The following is a 21,636-nucleotide window of genomic DNA, read 5'->3' on the forward strand; positions in this document are numbered from 1 at the left end:
ACAGTAGGATCTTTCTTTAGTATAAAAACAGAGTCGCCAATGTAACCTCAATGTAATCACATTGTTCAGCTCCTGCACCTCCTCCTCCATCTCCGAAATGACCACATCAGCCACAAGCTGAAAGCACTGCAGCACTGCCTTGGCTAAGCGGCATCAGGCAGTGCTGAAGATAACATGCTTAATGCTTAGGTGACAAACCGCCCAGCGCTGCAGAGATGTTGAAAGCTGTAACACAGCAGCTTGATCTGTGACTCTCACCGCTGAACATACAGCCTGGCATGGTCGTGTGTGACAATGGGAGGAACCTGGTGATGGAGAAATGACAGCCAGAGCAGATACGGTTTCCCTCTATGCCAGTCCTTTCACCGAGCTAAAGAATATGGCTGTGGTGAAATACAACTCCCACTGAGAAGCTGTTTTAGATTGAAAAACATTGTGCCCACCAGAGGATTTGATTCTGAGGGCTCACCTTTCTCCCCCACTCAAGAGCCCCATAGCAGCTGCAAAGTTAGCGCTATCATGAACTCTCCTGATGTAGATGCCAGAGCACACCATAGGATTCTCTGGTGGGACCGTCCAACCATGCCGAGAAGCAGTCCTGGCTAAGAAAAGTGTGTGGGAAGGTTCCCGGAACACGGGGAAAACATACAAAATCCTTGCAGATGTTGTTCTTGCTGGGATTTGAACCCAGGATCCCAGCGCTGCAAGGCTTCAGTGCTAACCACTGATCCAATGTGCTGCCGTTCACCCTCTGATATCTAACAGGCTGGAGAAACTTGCACCTGCTTCCACTCTATCTTCAGCTCCTTTGTGAGAAACGAATGTATTTGGGCAGCCACTCAGTCTACCAAATAAAATTCCTGAGAAGGAAATTGGGGAAGGCTTCTCTACTGGTACATGGGGCAGTGCTAATACCATGGCGTCGTACCATAGTTTACTGGAAATACTCCAGGCTGGTAGGAGGCAAGCAGATTCCCACAGAAAAGTACCAGCAGTAATGTTGTAGGACCCGCACTTGTAGAAGGAGGAGACAACACTGGGAGAAATAGTGGCGACTGGGGACGGAGTATGGACATGAGGCATAAGGTTGTGAAAAGCTTCCGCCTCCACGAGCCTAAAAGGCCACATTTCAAGTGAAAGCAGCTTTAGAGGACTTCCTGGGAGAAATCACAGCTGGAGTAGATATGGTTTCCCAAGTCTTTTCACCAAGCTAAAGATTATGGCTGTGGTGAAATACAACTCGGCAAAAAAAGTTGTGGACTGGCTCCGTACCGTCCCTGGCCACATTCACTTGACCACGTGTTTGTAGGTAGGCGGTCCTTCCCAGTAAGTTCACTGGGTAGGGCACGGGTAATGTTGTGGGACCCGTGCTTGTGGAAGGCGGAGACGATACCGGGAGAAATAGTGGCGGCTGGGGACCGAGTATTGACACCCGGCCGCCGCCGGCATGAGGCTGTGAAAAGCTTCCACCTCCACGAGCCTAAAAGGCCCCATTTCAAGTGCAAAAAGCTGCCCAGAAATCTGGCAGTTTAGTATTGCAGCCTGTGGGTGGGTGGCTGGCTGGCTGCATACTTGCGCTTGCATTCTAAGTAACAGAAAACTAAGCAGATGGTGGCCTCTATCATCATCATAGCTCACCTCGACACTATGAACTCTCCTGAAGGAGAAGCCAGGGCCCACCGGAGGAGTTTCCGGTTTTCTGGTGGGTCCATCCAACACTGCCGAGAAGCAGCCCTGGCTAAGAAAAGTGTGGGGGAAGGTTCCCGGACACTCTATGGCTGTTTATTCAATGTGGATTGGATGTGCTTATGCATGTTATTTCTCAAACTGGATTGCAGATCAGGCCATTGCCCAACTCTGTAGTCATGAAATTAAATGCGCAATGAAAGATGTTTGTGTGTCAAAGCACCACCGAGAAGTGCGAGTTGATGTTGGATGGGCTGCCATTGCTTCTGCAAAAGCAGCTTTAGAGGACTTCCTGGGAGAAATGACAGATGACAGCTGGGTAGATATGGTTTCCCAAGTCCTTTCCCCAAGCTAAAGAATATGGCTGTGGTGAAATACAACTCAGCAAAAAAGCTGTGGACTGGCTCCGTACCATCCCTGGCCACATTCACCTGTTCACGTTTTTGTGCTTAGGCGGTCCTTCCCAGTAAGTGCACTGGGGAGGGCACGGGTAATGTTGTGGGAATCGTGCTTGTGGAAGGCGGAGTCGACACCGGGAGAAACAGTAGTGGCTGGGGACCGAGTATGGGCACCCGGCCGCCGCCGGCATGAGGTTATGAAAAGCTTCTGCCTCCACAAGCCTAAAAGACCACATTTCAAGTGCAAGCAGCTGTCAAAAATTTGGCAGTATAGTATTGCAGCCTATGGGTTGGTGGGTGGCTGGCTGCATACTTGCGCTTGCATTCCAAGGAATGGGGTAGGGACAACTGAACACTGCACTGGGACAAGGACGTGGACGGTGATTGTTGAAAGTCTGCAAAAACAGGTGCAAGGCGGGAGACATCTTCGCATGCGTCAAGGATCACTTTTGATGGGCACACTTTTAGGCAGTGACCTGAGAGTCAGAGATGCTTCCAGAAGTCTTCCCCATGCTTTTCCCATGTCTTTTCAGCACTGTATGCCTGTGTCTGATGATGTGTCACATATCACATCGCCAGATAAGGTTGTCAAATGTTAAAATGACATTTCCTGGTGAATGCATTTGTCTTGGTTGAAAGCAATGCAAAAGTGCAAAAACGCATCAAAAACACTATGTGTGAACATAGCCCAAGGTGTGGAGGAGTATTTTTGTTTTTGGTTATTTCTATTGCCTTATATACAAGTCATTACCCTGGAAAGGATGTTCCTTAATATATTTCCCAGGAAAATCCATGAGTCCGTAAAAGTGGCGTAATACTCTGACAACGTTGTTGACAACAGTGATCTGGGAGTCATGCTTCCATGGGTCTTCCCCATGCTGTTCCCATGTCATTTGAGCACTGTTCCCATCGATTTGGGCAATTTTTAGGCCCTCTGCAGACCGCCGGGGGGAGCTGCCTGAAAAATGCTTGAGTTTCCCATAGACTTACATTGGGCTCGTTGCTTGGGTCGAACACCCGAGTATTCCAATGTGCTCGACCCTAGCAACGAGTACCCAAGCATTTTAGTGCTCGCTCATCACTACTGAGGATGAATCTACATGCAGTGAAGACTAGAAAGGTACTTGGGGTTTGCAGGTGCACTAGGATTGCAACCCCGTATGGAGTGGAAGATTTTGGGGAAGAAAGATGAGTAGTTCAGTCTTCCAATGTCTAGAAGCAGATTCTTGACTGTCCTGGAACATACTTCACAGCATTCCCTGTTTATTTTCAGTTATCTTTGTTTCTGCTGCTATCAACTGTCCATGAGAGATGTGCCTCTGTGATAACCAGAAGTCTATTCGACAAAATTAGGTACTGCAATATGCTGTGCTACATCTGCTCTACAAAGTAAAGTTATATCTCTTTTACACCACTGCTGCCTGTCCTGTTTCCTCTATACATTGCCACCATAGGGCGTGCCACTGACCATCCAGCCGTGAAGGAACACTACATCCCATAAGGGAATGTGCATCACTCCCCACATGCATCACCATATGCCCATCACTGCATCAGTGTCCCAGGCAGGTCCACGGCCACCATCGATGACACTAGGATCCAACCAACTCCCTATGTACTGGGTTCCTGCGCATTGCACCTGCTCTGTTTGTCATTTTAAGTGCTTAAAAGAGGTTCCCCACTTTCAGGAAAGTAGACTCTGAACACTCTAATAAAGCTGTGTGAGGGTGCTATGGCTTGGTCCAGATCTCTGGAGTAGATATGAGCGAACCCGAACTTGCAAGTTTGGCATTCGTACTGGACAGTTACTGTCAAGTGCTAAAAGCTGAACACAGACTTTCTTCGGAAGTCCACGTTGCAATGTTCGGAGTTCCGGGTTAAGTCCATTGCAGAGAGAGAGAAGAGAGAGGAGAGAGAGAAAATTTTCTTCATACCAATTAGGGTCTCCATTATTTTTAATAGGATTCAGGTTCTGGTTGGAATTCGGGTACTGTTCAGGTACCCGAACAGAACTTTGTCAAAAGTTTGGGTTGGCCACCAGAACTCGAGCTTCCACTGGTCCGCTCATTGCAACTCTGGAGCACTCTTACAGCCTACTTTCACACTTTTACTGGCAGTCTCTCTTTAGTTCTAGGCATCTGCCTACAGACTTCCTCTGGTCCTGGCAATTTTATTGCTCTTTTTTGGTGTCAAACTTCATCTTACTAGCAAATACATTCTTGATTCATAGCCTCCCAGCTCCCGTCGAGGGGCAAGCCTTGCTTTCTCTTTTTCTCTCTCTAATTGTGGTACTCACAGGTGGGTTTCCACCACAACAGGGTCTATGATAGCGGTTGAGGACCTCTTAAAACTGTCCTCCAGTTCCTAAAAATCGATAGAAGATTTTTAAAATCTCCAAATTATCCCCACTTATGAGTAAAACAAGCTTCCTCACCACCGACTTATCCAAGTCCTTGTGTCCCTGACAGCCGGTAAGGTTTAGGAATGGATGACTGCATCCATTGCTCGGGCCCCAGTTGGTTTGCAGTCTCATCGGCTCAGCCCATCATTTTTTCATACAGACTTTGCATACCATAAACAGTATTGAAACCTTAAAGCGGAGCCTTCAACGATACACGCCATATACATCAAGTTCCTCTCCCAAAGGTGACGAGTAAGAATAACCCGCATGTATTTAATTTCTTTTTCATGTTCTTGGAGACTGAAGATTTTATTTTAGTGATAAATGGGAACAAATAGCCGAGAGATGTTTCATAAGGAACGGTTCCAGCTGGTGCACAATTGCTCAAAATTCCATAAATGTATTTTTTCTGCATCATTTAGAACATAAGAAATCCATCACAGGTTACACTTAAAGGTGACATATGTGAAAACACTTCATTTTTTCACTGATTGAAATTGTAGGCCCGAAGCCTGAGACATTCTGATGACAACATGTTTCTGTCATGTATACTGTTGCCATGGAGACAGATCCAAAGCCTGAGGCTGCACAACTGAGACATTCCGATTACATCATGTTTATGTCAGGTCCATTGTTGTCACGGACACAGACCCAAAGCCTGAGGCTGCACAACTAAGAGTTTCTGATGGCAATAAACTTTATATCACCTGTGATAGGCCCTCACCTGTCACGTTGCCCACTCTCCTAGCTCCCCAATCCTCCACACCAGTCTTCGGTTCTTCTGGCAACTTCCTTCCAGTGCTGAGGCAAGAAAATTGGCCACACTCTGTCACGTGTACTTGACTATGCGAGGCCTTGGCAATGGAACAGAAGCACTGGTAGAACCTAAGACCGGTGTCGAGGATTCGGGAGCTGCAGTGGCAGCATAAGGAGTCAAATGAGGGTCGTATTTTATAGTTTTACACCCTTCCTTCCCATCGACAAAACAAGACAGTAAAATGGCGGCCAGTGGGATACCATCCGATCTAATCTGAATCTCTTCCCCTATTGTAGTTTTGCACCAAAATTGGAATGACCAGCAAGTGTAGCCGCTTTCAAGAGGGCAAATTTCCTTTAGAACAGTTAATAAGTGCAATTACTCACAAAATGTTTTACTTAGGGGCCAAAAAGCCATCTCCGCCCACCAAATTCTTTACATCGGTGTTATAGGCCATGTAGGGGTTTGCACATAACTATAAAGGCTCTGGTAAATGTCCTATAGGTCGCATATAGGTAGCAAAATTGCAACCACCCAGACTCATTAAAGGAACCTGTCACCAGAAAAATGCTGTTAACCTGCAGATATGAGGTCAATCTGCAAGTTAATAGCGTTACTAACCTGCCCGGCGCCTGCACACAGCCGAATGCAGCTGGGAGAAAATTAACTTTATTCTCCCCGGCAGCGTTTGAGATTCATTTATGGGAGAGGCGCTTACAGAGCGGCAGCTATAACCACGCCCCAGCCACTGACTGACATTGGCTCTGTAATGGGGCCGGCTATCTGTCATGGTTGTGGATGAGGTTACAGCCATACTCTGAGAAACTAAATGACTAAACCAGAATGCTGCTGGGGGTAATAAAGTTAATTTTCTCCCCGCAGCTTTCGGCCAAGTGCAGGTGCTGGGCAGGTTAAAAACGCTATTAACTGCATATATTTGCAGGTTAATAGCATTTTTTATGGTCACAGGTTCCCTTTAATAGCATTTTTTCTTGAGAAAGGTTCCCTTTAAAGTTGACCATTTTTGGAGTTTTAATTTAAATAAGCATATATATAAGCTTATTTATATGCATGTAAATCATTTTTGCATTTGTGTTTCATTAAAAAAAATTGTTTGCCTTCTAAAGCCTCTGGCTGGCGTCACCGTCTCCGCCTTTATACAAATCGAACATCAAGAGTAGGTGAGAGAGCCGCCACAGCACTGACTTCCTCTTGATGTTCAATGTGTCCGAAGGTGGGAACAGTGATGCGAGAGCTGATTGGGCGCCGGGCACCACGTGTCATAACAACCGCACGAGAGTCCCGGGAACGCAAGTGCCGACACCACTGGAACGGCGCAAGCACGGGAGGTGAGTATAAGCTTTTTAATTTTATTGAAGCCAAACATTTAGATTAGGAAGGGGTTGTCCTAGTAGTAGACAACCCTTTTAACTAACAGATATTTATTTGATAAATATATATAAGCTTTTTTATTTTATCGGGGCAAAGCGTGCCGTATGAGAAGGGGTTGTCCAAGTAGTGGACAACTTCTTTAAGTTACCACTGAGTCATCCATCTCTGCAGTGTTGCAGCCACGTACCTGTTTACAACTCACAGGATCCTCTGGGGCGTCTCTTTAGTTTATTTTGCATTATTAACCTGTGAGCCACTTAGCCTATTAAAAACTACAAAAAATGTCAATATGTCAAAATGGCCTACATCTCTAGAACCATATAGCGGATTTAGAAAAATGTCAAACTTGGTGGAGCAGCAGGAGCATAATACAGTCATGGCCGCAACTGTTGGCACCCTTGAAATTGTTCCAGAAAATTAAGTATTTCCCCCAGAAAAGTGTAGTAATTACGCATGTTTTGTTATACACATGTTTACTTCCTTTGTGTTTATTGGAACAACACAAAAAAAGAGAAGAAAAGGCAAATTGGACATCATTTCACACAAAACCCCCAAACAGACAGAACAAAATTGTTGCCACCTTTCCAAAATTATGGGTAAACAACTTTGTTTTACGCATGTGATGCTCATTCAAACTCACCTGTAGCAAGTAACAGGTTTGGGCGATATGAAAGTCACACCTGAAACCAGATAAAAAGGGGAGGAGTTGACTTAACCTTGCATTGTGTGTCTATGTGTGCCACACTAAGCATGGAGAACAGACAGAGGAGAAGAGAACTGTCTGAGGACTTGAGAAACAAAGTTGTTGAAAAATATAAACAATCTCAAGGTTACAAGTTCAGAGATCTTGATGTTCCTTTGTCCAATTTGCGCAACATAATAAAGAAGTTTAAAACCCATGGCACTGTAGCTAGTCTCCCTGGACATGGACGGCAGAGAAAAATTGATGAAACATTGCAATGCAGGATAGTCTGGATAGCGTATAAGCAACCCCAATCCTGCCGACTCAGGGTGCATCAGTGTCAGCGCGAACTATCAGTCCACATTTGAATGAATTGAAATACTATGGCAGGAGACCCTAGAGGACCCCACTGCTGACACAGAAACATAAAAAAGCTAAACTGCAGTTTGCCAAAATATACATGAGTAAGCCAAAATCCTTGTGGGAAAGCATCTTGTGGACAGATGAGACCAAAATAGAGCTTATTGTTAAACCACATCATAATACTGTTTACCAAAAACGGAAGGAGGCCTACAAAATAAAGAACACAATACCTACAGTCAAATATGGTGACGGTTCAATATGTTTTGGGTTTGTTTTGCTGCCTCTGGCACTGTGTGCCTTGATTGTGTGCAAGGCATCATGAAATCTGAAGATTACCAACAGATTTTGGGTCGCAATGTATTGTCCAGTGTCAGCAAGCTGGGTTGGCATCCTAGGTCTTCCAACAGGACAATAACCCAAACATATTTCAAGGAGCACCCAGAAATGGATGGAAACAAAGCACTGGAGGGTTATGAATTGGCAGCAATGAGTCCGGATCTAAATCCCATTGATCACCCGTAGAGAGATGTTAAAATTGCTGTTAGAAAGAAAGCGCCTTCAAATATGAGAGACCTGGAGCAGTTTGTAAAAGAAGAGTCATCCAAAATTCCAATTGAGAAGTGTAAGAAGCTTGATGATGGTTATAGGAAGTGATTGATTCCAGTTATTATTAATCCAAGGGGTGTGCAACTAAACATTAAGTTGAGGGTGCCAACAATTTTGTCTGGCCCATTTTTGTGGTTTTGTGTGAAATTATGTCCAAATTGCCTTTTTTTCCTCTGTTTTTTTGTGTTGTTCCAATACAGACAAAGGAAATAAACATGTGTATAACAAAACATGTGGAATTGCAATCATTTTCTGGGAGAAATACTTCATTTTCTGGAATAATTTCAAGGGTTCCAGCAGTTTCGGCCATGACTGTAAGAGCAAAAACTGGCCAGTGTTGACCTGGTGACAGATTTTCCTTAAGCTAAATGTCCTCCATTTAACTGCAGTTGTAGCACAGTTGTATTGTGTATGCATTTAAATTACGCTAATGCAGATTTCTCTGAAGTCCTATATAAAACCACAGATTAAAATCATGAAGCAATGCACATCTGCACCTTTTTCCATTTTGCATATATCAGATCTGTATTAAGATCTAGCAAACCTGAGGGACCATTTCACTTTAATCTCCCCTTCACCTGCCTCCAGTCATTTAAAGGAATTCACTTCCCAGTAATAACTCTCCAGAAAACATTAAAAGAAGCCGCTCTGAAAATGTTAATGTAAAATAATATACAATCTGAGGCAGATCAGACCCTTCCATAGGCTTCGAAACTTCTCTTAAACCTGGTTTTGCTTGAAATGCAGATGATTATTTTAGTAGCTTAAGGGAATTTTCACTTGTAAAGGAAAAGTATGGAATTTATGTCAGATCTGTAATGCAGTCAGCTTAACACTCCATCAAACATTTTCAATTTACTTGAAAGCGGACTAAACCAAATCACTTATATGGCCGTGTTTATGATTATTATAGAGAAATGACGGGACGCAACGCGGCGCGCGCCGAAGGAATCTAGCATCTTATCTCAGGATTAGGCATAAGGAGAACACGATGCTGTTTTTACATGCAGAAACCCTGACTAAAGAATGGCTATAAAATATTTATGAAACCAAAGAGAATCAAATGATTTCCACTGAATATAATATAAAGTAAAAAAGTTAAATCCGAATGACTTTGACGTGTCAAGAACAAAAACCTAAAAAGCTTTTCATATTTCTGACAAAGTTGTTAACTATAGAGGTAAGGATAAAAGATTTGTTCTGTCCTGGTCGAATGTTCCGTCTGTTCCTCAGTAGCACCCATGATGAGTGCCATTTTTACTTTTGCCATCTACATCCTCTGACCGGCAAAGGAGTGTTAGAAGAGGAAGCCGGTTGAAGAAGTGCCCTGTTCCAGCAGCCATGGAGGACACAACTGGTGTCGCGGGGATACCGTGACAGAGAGCGGACAGAAGATTGCTGCGTCTGGTTACATGAACCCGTGCACTGATTAGAACTACTCCAACTTCCTATTATCAGTGCAGGTTTTCATTGCTCTCTTATTGCAAGGGTTAATCAGTTCAGTTGACCTCCTGGAACTCTCCATCCTGAATTGTCTCAGCTGTTCTGTGTTGGCCACTCCCCTTCGTTATATATGCTCGCCACAGGCACTTGGGAGATAGTGATAGTTCACTTCTACCTGGTTTAAAGTTGAAGGAGAAGTTCAATGTTTGGAGTAGACGGTTGGAGAGTTTTTCAGAAGATTTTTGCATGGAGTTGGTTTGTGTGTTTATCCTTATCTTCTCCCATTTGGTTTCTTCCTTCCTATTCCCCCCCTGTTTCCCACTCTGTTGTTTTGTGAGTGTGTTTGTATGATTGTAGTTTTCTTTTATCCCTATCTGTTTATCCCTGTCTTTCTAGTTAGTGTTTTCCAATACTCTTCGGCCTCACACCTCCCTGGGTGGGGGTTGAAACAGATAAGGGTTAAAATAGGAGAATAGCAAGGTACGAGACCCCGGCGTCTTCACTATCTGGAGTAATTTGGGGACAGGGATAGCCTAGGGTGCGTCTAGTTCGAAGAATCGGATAGGTGCCCACAGTCCCTTGTCACTACATGACAACTGGATTTCCAATCAAGGCAGCTCAAATCTTTTCTCTCACCTGTAGTGAAAGGCTATTATTACTTACTCTTCTTTCACTAGTGGTAAGAAAAAATAGTGGTAAGAACATCCCATTATTTGTGAACATCCCATGATAGAATAATCCTTGTAACTTTTTTAGTACATTTACCTACAAGCACTGATAAGAATGTAACCCCGATGGGCAAAGTCAATTGGAAAAGGTGCTAAAATGGTTATAGGAATACATTATCCACTATATAGCAGACTGCTTCTCCAAGTGACACAGACTTGTTTTAGTTCCAGAACACTTAAACAAAAAGAAGCAGAGAAGCTGCAGAAATCATGCAGGTGAAGAATCTAAAGCATGCAAGACAAGGAGGAAACGTTCAGGAATGAATTAGAGCTGACATCTAGCTTCTCAGACTCTTCCATACACATGCTCTGCTCACCTGAGCGTGCATGTGTTTTCATCAGAAAGAGAAAAGTTAGCTGATGGCAGACAGTGTATAAAAAGGTTGATGCTGAAATAAAAAAAGACTGATCTTTTTGTTCCCTGTTTGTAGACCCCCATGCAGATTAGATGGCTGACTGGTCCCAAGAAAATCAGTGGATTCAGCAAACATTATTCTATGGGGACACTTTTGCTGAAAGAAGAGACTTATATCAGTCTGCTGCAGACCACCTTAAATGGCATATAGTGTTATGTTATTTATGTGTGAAACTATATGTGTTTAATCCTGAATTATTAAGCTATAAAATGGAACAAACATAATCACTAGTGATGGGCAAATTGATTCGAACCAAATTATAATTTTGTCAAATTTTTAGCAATTAGCTGGACCCGGTGAATTAGAACAATTTACAATTCAATTCATGCAAATTAAGGTCACCATTTTGCACATTATAGAAGATTACAGCCAGAGACAAGGCACATGAACCTGGGCAAGACCAGGAGGACGTCCCCATAAAGCCTTGCAACTATCACTTCACATTGTATAGTGCAGCCAACCAGGAAGGATTATCATAGACTGTATAAAAACAAAAGCAGGGAATACAGCAGCTTTTTGTGGTAAATCTGGATAGTGAGAGGACGTCAAAACTCAAAGCTTAACCATATAAATAAGGGAAAAAAGCTATAAAAACTACTGAATAAACATTACATAGCGTGTGACAGCACAGCAGTACAAAACAACTATTATCCTTTAACCCATAGCTGTATATGTTGAGTTCACTTTGACACTACTAAGCTGTGTGTGCAGTAGAGAGCTTCAAATGAGTCGGGTACAGAGCTAGATCTCAGAGTGTGACATGTCTTTCCAGTGCAATTGAATCACTTGTGATACACAAAGAAATAAAAAAATTGGAAAAATTTGATAAATCTGGAGAATTCAAATTTCAAAAGATTAGTTCATCTCTAACAAACACTCTAAGACAACGTCAGAGCCACTGAATAAAGCAAACCGGACATTACCTGCTTGAGATAAAAGTGACGTATACGGAACTTTAGGTTCCATCGCAGACATCGGTGGAGGCAACAAGGGATTGGCAAAACTACGCAGGGGATGTGTCGGCCGGACGCAAGCAGTAGGGATCGTTCGACTGGGAGCATCCTCGCTACTGGGATGTTCTGGCTGCGTGTGGGATATCATGGACGACTGCTGGGGTTGTTGAGTCTCATTCACTATTGAAAAAAATAAAAGTCAGTTTAACATATTTTTGTGACATAAAGCTTGGAAAAAAATATTTAACATATTAATAGAAAAATACAGCAAAAACTGTGATGAATTAGGTCAAAGATTCTTATTGTTTCACTGCCTGTATAGTATAAGCAAAATATGTTAACCCTTAAAGAGGCCGTCCACTACTTTAGCATTGATCACTAGGGATGAACAGACCCATGGAAGTTTGGGTTCTGGTACCTGTCCTGGACTTTAGTTCAAAGTTTTTTTCGGGTACCACAACTGCACCCGAACTTGAACCAGAACCCCATTGAAAACAATGGAGACCCGAACTTTCGATCTGGAAAAAAAAATCTCTCTCTCTGCAATGGACTTCTCTCTGGAATTCTGAACACTACAACGGACTTCCGGTAGAAGTCAGTGTTTGGCGTTTAACAATGGACACCAACTGTCCGGTACGACCCCAGAACCTTTAAGTTTGAGTTCGCTCATCTCTATTGATGACCTATCTTTAGGATAGGTCATTAATGTCTGATCGGTTGGGGTCTAATACCTGGCACCCCCAGCGATCAGCTGATATCTTTGTCACCGATCAGCTGTTATCTGTGTTGGCGACTGCCGGCCGGAAGTAATTACTTGCGGAGCTGGCAGTCTTCTGATAGCGGTCGGGGCAGGGTACAGCACATCCACCTCCTATTCAAAGGAGGATCAGATAAAAGCTGATCGGCAGGGGTGCCGGGTATTGGACCCCGACCGATCAGACATTGATGATCTATCCTAAGTATATGTCATCAAGGCTAAAGTAGTGGACAACCTCTTTAAGAAATAAGCCATTTTTGGCCTTCGAGACAGCATCTTTGTTTTTGCCTCTACATGCTTTGGAAGTTATGATTTTTTTTATTTTTTTGTTAACAGAGTCTTAGAAAAATTTCATGGGAGGAGGATGGAGTCTCTTTGAGTGTTATTGGTCTCCTGCCTCAATATTCACAGTCCTTCAAGATCTCACAGCACTGCTGTTCCTGAGGCAAGGCCAAGGTATCGAGACTTGGGGATGGAGAGATTAAAACTTTCCCCTTTCACTCTGTGGACCCCAAAATATCAGACACATGCTGTATATTAAATAAATATTATTATTACTTTTGATTTCTTTTTAGACTTTTAGGTTTTTTTTTAGCCATTAATTCTAAGTTCTATTTAGCTATATCTCATTATTCAGAAAACATAAGTGCCAACTCTTGTCATGGTCAACACTCAACTTTCTTAGACTTCTATGGGTATGTGCTTATGATGCCTTTTTTCAGGCTGATTCTGCCTGGAACAACTTGCTATGCATGTGTTCCCTCTTTTGTAACTTTATTTAACCACTTCAGACTTTGAAAGTCGTTAAGCTGCTAAAAGAAGTGACTGGTTCATTCTTTTGGCAGTTTTCAATTGGAAACCACTATTATGTTATATATTAAATAATAAAAAAAATGCAGCAAAAGACGTCCAAGAAGACAACTGCAAAGACTCTTCAAGGCAACACCACTGACATCTTCTGCATAATAATGTCTAATAGACGCTGTATGCACAAACCCTTAGAGGATAGGTATAGTAGTCACCATAGTAGTAAAATAATAGTCAAAAAGGGGGTTGGGAAAAAATAAAATCCAGTTTTATGTCCCCTTGGTGCCCAGCACTTGGCCCACTTGCCCCCATAGTCAATAGCTGAATTGACAAACCATGTGATAAAAGGTATCTTGATTATGACACTTTTATAAAAAGGACATGTTTAGTTTAAAAACAAAAAAATCTCATTCACCTGCCCTTTTAGGAGACAGATTTAATAAAAGGAATCCAATCTTCAGGGTCCTGATAGGATGATCAGAGTGGTGAATGGATATAAAGATCGTCTCTTGCTCTGGAGGACCCATCATGTCCTACATTATAGTCAGACATGGTGGAATACTTAATTTTTCCTGTGGGAGTGTTTTTGAATTTTCCTATTCCCCAAACCTGTTACTTGCCACAGGTGAGTTTGAATGAGCATCACATGCTTGAAACAAAAGTTGTTTACCCACAATTTTGGAAAAATGGCAACAATTTTGTCCGGCCCATTTTTAGGGTTTTTTTGTGAAATTGTGTCCAATTTGCCTTTTTTTCTCAGTTTTTTTATGTTGTTCCAATACACACAAACGAAGTAAACATGTATATAACAAAACATGTGGAATTGCAATAATTTTCTGGGAGAAATACTTCATTTTCTGGAACAATTTCAAAGGTGCCAACACTTTCGGCCATGACTGTTAATGACGTATTGCACACTAGATGGGGGTCCTTCTACGTTTTTGGCATCGGATCGTAAGAATTTTAAGTTTGACCTCTGCCTATCTGTCTTATTTATGTGGGAAAACTTACTCTTTAGATGAACCATTATAAAAATATATAAGTTTTCCCCAAAAAAGTTTTTTTTAACTTGAATCGACCCTTCCGGTTTCCCAGTAATTATTAAAACATGTGAGAGTAATTGGTGTAAAATGATAGACAAAGCAATTTGTAAATGGAAATGTGAGGACGCCGCTTAAATGACTCCTAACAGGGGCAGTGACTTCACTGCGGAATGAGAAAGAAAATACATAAAATAAGGTTTCACGGCCCCGGAGATAATACATCATCCTGGATATTGTACTGCTGATCTCACCATAAACACTTTCATTGTCCCAATGACAATTGATTCTGTTTTATACTAGTAATATACCGTATATGTGCTGATATGTAACAATAAAACAGCGGCAGGTGTAACACGTTTTTCTTTTTTTTTTTTTACAGATTCTATTTAAGTTCTTTAGCTTTTATGGCTAATTATAATCTGCTTCATCGTGGTTCTGATATTTAGGTAATATTAGGTGGTTATGGAGATACTTATATTTTACCTACAGTATATATAGAGCCATAATAGCATTTATTATGTGCAGCCTTTTGCTTCCATTCCTCCATCTTTGTACAGTCAGCACCTTTTTCACTTTTGTATTACGTCTTTTTTTTTTTTTTGCTAAAAATCCATAATATCTTTTGGCACGTAAATAAGTAAAACAAGCCTGCGCAGCCCAGAGAGGCATTCTAGTATACTGCAGATACTTGATATGATATGAGCAATAGCACCAGACAAAACCTGGCATATCCTACGGCCATGTGAGTTTTAGGAAACTGGTCGATATTGACTTTAGGTGACGCTAGAGTTCTAGTTCTCTTCCTCTCTGAAGAGGAAATTTGCATATTTGATTTCCCAGAGGAGCATGCATGGCTTATAAGTCTCCTCACTTTGACATGCCAGGCTTGGCTTGTCACACTCTACAAGGAGAAACATTATCCCTTAAACCGCAGTCCAGAGCCTCTCGCCTAGCCAAATCAGATCTCATGCTTTGCACTGATGAGGGGCAACACCCAGAAACATTGTGTCTACATACTGAGATTCTGGTTTCACGTTTAACCTTAGTCATATTGCAAGGCTCGTTTAAGAGTCGATATTGACTTGTAGGATCGTTGCTTCCAATAGGTGGCGCTAGAGTTATAGTCCTCATCCTGTCTGAAGAGGCAATTTGCATATTTAGTTTCCCAGCAGAGAACGCATGGCTTATAAGTCTCCTCACTCTGATATGCCAGGCTTGGCTTGTCACTCTCCACAAGGAGAAAGGTTATCCCTTAGACCCCAGGAAACTGGTCAAAAAATCCTTTTCCTTTTTAAAAATTTAATGTTTTATTGCAGATGGGGCCACATACATCTGGGACAAGCTCCATTAATCAAAATAGAAAATTATGTTATAACTCTTTTATCTGTCTTTTTCTGACCTCCCCTAAGCTCGTTTATGACCACAGACCACATCAAAGTTAAATGTGAGAAGAACCTATTAAAGCCAAAACAGTCTGAATTTTTAATGAAACTCAATTGCAAAATGATTTTTAGCCACAAATACAAGCTGTAAGGCGGCAGTGTTCACACCGTGCAGTAACTGAGGCAGTGACCCAACCAAGTCCAACATAAACAGCTTTTATTCAGCAACTCACGGGTAAACAGAAAGTCCTCCGGTTCATAGCCGGGTTAACACAAGTCTTCAAACAACGGTTTGCCGTGGGCAACGGCCGCGCCGGGCTGCTCAGAGCCTGACAGGTGCAGAGCTTCCTAGGCGGTGGTTCAGCCACACTCAATACTGCTGAGGTTTCCTGCTGTGCTCCTAGCAGGTTCCAACATAGAACAACACTAATCCTTAGTGCAGGGATTTTAAAGGACCTGTGGCAAGAGCCACTGGAAAACCCGGGTTGGAGGGAGGAGGCCGCCCCACTGCCTCCTGTGACCTCCTCCAAGAAATGAAGGCCCTGCCGGGTTTTACTTAATCTGCCTTAGCCAGGTAGTCTGACCAGGTGATTGCTCACCTTTCATTCCTGCATTGCAGCCGCAGGTGAGTTTGTTACTGCAATGCACTCCAATGGATTTAATAGGTCTCTGTACACATTCTGGGGGATATATACCATCCCTAATATACAATCCTGGTCACTGCCTAACATATCTCCCCCTGTGTTCAAACTTGTGGGGTTGAACATTTGCCACCATACAGGGTGCCCGGGACAGGGCATCCGCGTTTGCCTGCGACTTCCCAGGGCGATGTTCTACAGAGAAACTGAAATTTTGCAGTGACAGGAACCACCTGGTGACTCGCGCATTCCTCTCCTTGGCATTCCTCATCCATACCAAGGATGAGTTGTCCGTCACCAAGCGGAACTGACGCCCGAGTAAATAATAACGTAGCGATTCTAAGGCCCACTTAATAGCCAAACACTCTTTCTCTACCACACTATAGTTTTTCTCTGCCGGGACAAGTTTTCTACTCAAGTAGGTGACCGGGTGCTCTTCACCATTCACTTTCTGTGACAATACCGCCCCTAGGCCTACCTCCGAGGCATCTGTCTGTACAATGAAGGTTTCCTTGAAGTTTGGGCTGATGAGGACCGGCTGTCCACACAGGGTCAACTTCATGGACTGAAAGGCTTCTTCTGCCTGAGGGTTCCACCGAACCATTACCGATTTTTTTCCTTTCAAGAGATCGGTCAGGGCCGCCGTTCTCCCAGCAAAATTAGGTATAAACTGGCGGTAATACCCAAGGATGCCAAGGAACGCCCTCACCTGCTTTGTACTTCATGGTTTAGGCCAGTTTTTTATGGCCTCAAATTTATTGATTTGGGGCTTGATAACTCCTCAGCCAATCACATACCCCAAATATCGGGCTTCCTCCAGCCCTATTGCACATTTTTTGGGGTTTGCCGTTAACCCTGCGGCTCTGAGAGAATCCAGCACTGCTTGTACCTGTGATAGGTGCGTATGTCAGTCGGTGCTAAAGATGATAATATCATCTAGATAAGCGGACGCGTACTCCTGATGAGGCTTGAGCACTATGTCCATTAACCTCTGGAATGTAGCCGGGGCCCCATGTAACCCAAAAGGTAAGACCACATAGTGGTATAGACCCTCTGGAGTTAAAAAGGCGGTCTTTTCCTTCGCCGATTCTATGAGAGGTACCTGACAGTAACCCTTGGTGAGATCGAGCGTGGTAGAGTACTGGGCCTGACGCAGTCTCTCAATCAGCTCATCCACCCAGGGCATCGGATAAAGGTCAAACTTCGACACTTCATTTAGTTTTCGGAAATCGTTACAGAAGCGTAATGATCCGTCTGGTTTCGGAATTAGTACGATGGGGCTAGCCCACTCACTCCGTGACTCCTCGATGACGCCTTACTGGAGCATCTGTTTTACCTCAGCTGTGATGGCTTGCCTCCGGGCTTCGGGTACCCGTTACGGTCTCATTCGCACCCTTACTCCCGGTTCGGTGACAATGTCATGTTGAAGAACCGTAGTCCTACCCGGTAGCTCTGAGAACACGTCGGTATTCTGCTGCACCATTGAGCTAGCCTCCCATCGCTGCTGTTTAGTGAGAGCATCACTTATCCTGACCACTCCGGACGCATCCCTGGCTGAAGGTAGAGAACTCTCTGGTGATATGCCCGGAGTGACGTCCGTAACTAAACACTCTCGATATTTCCAAGGTTTTAGCAGATTTACATGGTAAAGCTGCTCAGGTTTCCTCCTTCTGGGCTGATACACCCGGTAATTTACCTCCCCCACTTTTTCTCGAATCTCATATGGCCCTTGCCACTTGGCCATGAGCTTACTCTCGGCTGTGGGTACCAGTACTAATACCCGATCGCCCTTGTTAAAAGACCTGACCGTGGCTCTTTTATTATATGTGCACCTCTGGGCTGCCTGGGCATCTAACAGATGTTCTTTCACGATCGGCATGACCGCCGCGATTCAGTTCTGTATACTAGCCACGTGTTCAATTATACTCCTATGTGGAGTCGGCTCTTGTTCCCACGTCTCTTTGGCTACGTCCAACAGACCCCTAGGGTGTCTGCCATACAATAACTCAAAGGGAGAGAACCCTGTGGAAGCCTGGGGTATCTCACGGACGGCAAACATCAAATAGGGTAGCAACATATCCCAATTCCTTCCGTCCTTAGAAACCACCTTTTTTAACATGGACTTGAGGGTTTTATTGAACCGTTCTACTAGCCCGTCAGTTTGAGGGTGGTACACCGAGGTGCGCAATTGTTTAATTTTTAGCAGTTTGCACAGTTCCCTTGACACTTTGGACATAAAAGGGGTCCCCTGATCCGTCAGGATCTCCTTAGGTAGTCCACGGCAACAGAACATGGCAAACAGCTCCCGTGCAATCAGTTTTGCAGAGGTGTGGCGTAGCGGTATAGCCTCCGGGTACCGGGTGGCATAGTCGACGACCACTAGTATATGTTGGTCGCCACAAGCGGATTTTACAATGGGCCCTACCAAGTCCATTGCAATCTGTTCAAAAGTTACCTCTATCACTGGCAGGGGTACCAATGGGCTATGGAAACTTGCGGTGGGTGTGATCAACTGACATTCGGGGCAGGATTCGCAGTACTTTTGGACCTCCGCGTAAATCCCTGGCCAAAAGAACCGCTGCAAGATACGCTCTTGCGTCTTTTCAACCCCTAAGTGTCCACACAGCAAGTGTGTGTGCCAAGTCCAGAACCGCCCGACGATACGACTGAGGTACCACTAAGTGTTCCACTACCTCGTCCCTGATTTTGTATACTCTATAGAGCAACTCACCATTGACTACCATGCGTGGAAATACAGTCTTTGCACCGGGCTGTTGAGCTACGCCATTTACCTCTACCACCCTTTCCCGCTCCCGAGTCAGGGTGGGATCCTGTAGCTGAGCCATCCCAAACGTGTCCCGGGACACTTCCAGCTCGGGGATCGATGGGGTCTCCTCGACCTCTCCTGCCAGCACCTCTAAGGGAAACCTATCAGGGTCACACTCTGTCCCTAGGTTGGACACCCCCTACGGCAGGTACCCCTGACTCGGGTCAGGTACAGTGCCTGTAATACATTTTACCGGGGGAGAGTGGATTTTGTTTTTCCACAGAATCCAGAACAGGGGCAAGTCTCTTCCCAACACAGTCCCATAGGGAAGAGTTTTTACCACCCCCACTACATGTTTTATATCTCCACATGGCGTGGACAAAACTACCTCCGCGGTTGGGTACTCTCGGAAGTCCCCATGGATACACACAACCCCGACTATTTGTCCACTGGGGTTGTCTCCTGCCACCAGCGACCCATGTACCAAAGTCCCTAGGCTCCCCGAGTATAGGAGTGCCTCCATAGGGTACCCATTAACCAGTACCTGGCACAGTTGGAGTTCACTGTCCCAGGGGTCGGCACTCGCCGTGCAGATGGTCTGGACATACATTGAGACCCGGCGGTTATACCTGAAGTCCATGGGTTCCGTATTCAGGGGGCAGTTAGCAACCACATGTCCCAGCCCCTGACACCGCCAGCACTTAATGGTGGAGGAACTGTTAGGTCTTATGACTGTTTGGGAGGGAACCGGTCTCCTGCCACTCTCATTCCGGGGTATCCCTTCAGCACCGGTATGGTGCTGACTGTCCTCAGCAGAGGGACGCGACCCCTTTCCTGGGTTGGCAGGGAACGGCGTGACAGCCGCGAGGGGCAGAGTCCTGGATAAAGTCCGGAGTGGCCGAGTAGTGCTTGATCAGGCTGACTACCTGGTCGAGTGTGCCGGGGTCCCCTTGCCCCACCCAATGTTGGATAGCGGCTGGCAGAGTCCTCTCCAGCCGGTCAACCACCACCATCTGGGCTGGAGACAAAGTCTCAGGCTGGAGCCACCTCTTTACCAGCTGCAGGAGGTCATAAGCCTGAGACCGGGCGGGTCGGGTCTCCACATAGGCCCATGAAAATACATGCTGAGCCCTCACGTATTTATTGACCCCCAGTCGGGCAAGGATCTCACCTTTGAGCTTCTGGTAGTCCGAGGCGTGCACCCGACTGAGGTCGAAGTAGGCCTTTTGGGCATCGTCGACCAGGAATGGAGCCACTACTTCGGCCCACTGGCCGGCCGGTAGGTTTTCCCGCTCCGCTGTGGGCTCACAAATGGTCAGGAAGGCTTCCACGTCATCCTCCGGTCCCATCTTCCTCAACGCTGAGCGAACCTTGTCCCGGGCCTCTCGACGTTTTGGGGCTGATGCCGTCCGCATCTCCCACAGGGCAGCAATCTGTTGCAGCAACAGTCCATTTGTTTTTTGCTGCTGCGGGTACAGTAGCTGTTGCTGCTGATTATGCTGCTGATTATGCTGCTGGGCGAGTACCAGCTGCTTTAACAGCTCGTCCATTTTGTCCACCGGGTGGAACTGGAAGGTCAGATTGTGGTCATGCAGCTGCCGGTGGGGGTATGCCTCAGTCACTATGCCCAATTTCTCCACCAAGCTGTAAGGCGGCTGTGTTCACACCGTGCAGTAACTGAGGCAGTGACCCAAGCAAGTCCAACATAAACAGATTTATTCAGCAACTCATGGGTAAACAGGACAGTCCTCCGTTTCGTAGCCGGGTTAACACGAGTCTTTAAACAACGGTTGACGTGGGCAACGGCCGCGCCGGGCCGCTCAGAGCCTGACAGGTGCAGAGCCTTCCCAGGCGTGGGTTCAGCCACCCTCAATCCTGCTGAGATTTCCTGCTATGCTCCTAGCAGGTTCCAACATAGAACACCACTAATCCTTAGTGCAGGGTTTTTAAAGGACCTGTGGCAAGAGCCACTGGAAAACCCGGGTTGGAGGGAGGAGGCCGCCCCACTGCCTTCCTGTAGCCTCCTCCAAGAAATGAAGGCCCTGCCGGGTTTTACTTAATCTGCCAAAGCCAGATAGCCTGACCAGGTCAATGCTCACCTTCATTCCTGCATTGCAGCCGCAGGTGTGTCTGTGACTGCAATGCACTCCAATGGATTTAATAGGTCTCTGTACACATTCTGGGGGATATATACCGTCCGGGTCACTGCCTCACAATACATTTAATTAAAAAAGAAAGGCTTCGACAATAGATAACTGTGCTTTTATAATTGAGATTTTATAAAAAGTACAGCAAGCAGCTCAGTTAGTGACACATAGCTGGAATCAAGGTCTCTTTCCCGGCATCATGCTGCTCTCAGATTAGGTAGCAATAACCTGGTTACAGATTCCCTTTAACAAACATTGTGCAACAGAACAGTG

General features: G+C 44.9%; 1 protein-coding gene across 3 annotated transcripts in view; it reads right to left on the reverse strand.

The window, feature by feature from the left end:
- Positions 1 to 21,636, reverse strand: part of DCC (DCC netrin 1 receptor) — a 1,219,041-nt gene that overhangs the window by 38,319 nt on the left and 1,159,086 nt on the right. For all 3 annotated transcript variants that reach the window (XM_073681315.1, XM_073681325.1, XM_073681306.1), the window contains exon 27: positions 11,793 to 12,002. In XM_073681315.1, the coding sequence (XP_073537416.1) occupies positions 11,793 to 12,002 (210 nt within the window). The remainder of the gene's footprint in view (positions 1 to 11,792; positions 12,003 to 21,636) is intronic.

The sequence above is a fragment of the Phyllobates terribilis genome, unplaced genomic scaffold (genome assembly GCF_046119375.1).
Source record: "Phyllobates terribilis strain yellow unplaced genomic scaffold, ASM4611937v1 Scaffold_1__5_contigs__length_1240528914, whole genome shotgun sequence".
Lineage (NCBI taxonomy): Eukaryota > Metazoa > Chordata > Amphibia > Anura > Dendrobatidae > Phyllobates > Phyllobates terribilis.